Source organism: Papilio polytes, unplaced genomic scaffold (genome assembly GCF_000836215.1).
Source record: "Papilio polytes unplaced genomic scaffold, Ppol_1.0 DF822239.1, whole genome shotgun sequence".
In the NCBI taxonomy this organism is placed as follows: Eukaryota; Metazoa; Arthropoda; class Insecta; order Lepidoptera; family Papilionidae; genus Papilio; species Papilio polytes.
The window spans coordinates 1-997 of record NW_013526965.1 but is presented as its reverse complement, the minus strand read 5'-3'; the positions used below and the strand labels follow the sequence as shown (position 1 = coordinate 997).

At 41.8% G+C, this 997-nt stretch overlaps 1 protein-coding gene across 1 annotated transcript; it reads right to left on the bottom strand.

Moving 5' to 3' along the window:
• Positions 1-217: 217 nt before the first annotated feature.
• On the bottom strand, positions 218-721 carry LOC106106365 (NADP-dependent malic enzyme-like; the record flags this gene model as incomplete). The annotated part of the gene is given in 2 exon segments (XM_013286944.1): positions 218-341; positions 548-721. Coding segments are annotated over 2 exon segments (298 nt in total), but the record flags the coding sequence as incomplete, so codon positions are not given.
• Positions 722-997: the final 276 nt, after the last annotated feature.

The window sequence follows — 997 nt, the reverse complement described above, 5'->3', positions numbered from 1 at the left end:
GTCAATTGACATGAATATTAAATGCAGTTTGACGGTTTATAGCCTAAATGGTTCAGTCATTTTTGAAGTTTGTTAAATTTAATACGTATTCTCGGAAAGTATAAGAGGACTTAATCGTTAATTGGTTCTTTGGTTTAATTACGAACTATGTTTTCATTGTTAGGGATTACTTTCAGTAAAAGATATGGGAAATTAAAATAAATGGGTGAATATTTACCAGTTTCGTAGGCGTGGTCTACAATCTTCTTGGCGATCTTGACGGAGCAGTTCTGTATATCTTTGAGCGGCGGGTACAGGCTGCCGTGCTCCAGGTCCTCCGCGGACACGATCTCCGCCAGCGCCTGCGCACCTCATACAATATACATACATTTTTCAAAAATGATGTAATTTTTGAAATTGTTCAGTAGTTTTTGAGTTAATCAATTCATACAAAAATCTGAAAATACAAATCTTTTTTTCATTATAATATTAGTATAATAGATTAGTTAATGTCTTTCATATAGATTGTGTTGAGTTAGTGCAGATTGTGCGGAGTGTAGGTGAGCACCTCGGCGGCGAGCAGCATGAAGTCCTCGGAGACGTCGACGAGGCCGGCGCAGAGGATGCCGAGCGCGAGGCCGGGGAAGATGTAGGAGTTGTTGCCCTGCCCCGGCCGCAGCACGCGCCCGTCCTTCGTGCGGTACTCGGGGAACGGCGAGCCCGACGCGAAGATCGCACGCTCCTGGAAATAGTTACGAAGAAATGTCAATAGAGTGTACATGTGAAATTTAACCATAATATTTTAAACATAATCGTCAAAGGCGCAAAATAAATCGCATCAACTTAACTAAAAGTCTATTTAATAGTATTAGCAACGCTCTAACATGTTGGCATTTTAGGGTCAGCTCGTCCCTAACAATACCACGACAGGACAGAAGACAGGCGTCAAGTGGAAACAATCCCGCGTACAGTAAGATCAGGTAAGATAACGAAAGAATGAGAAGGAAAAGTGGATTTG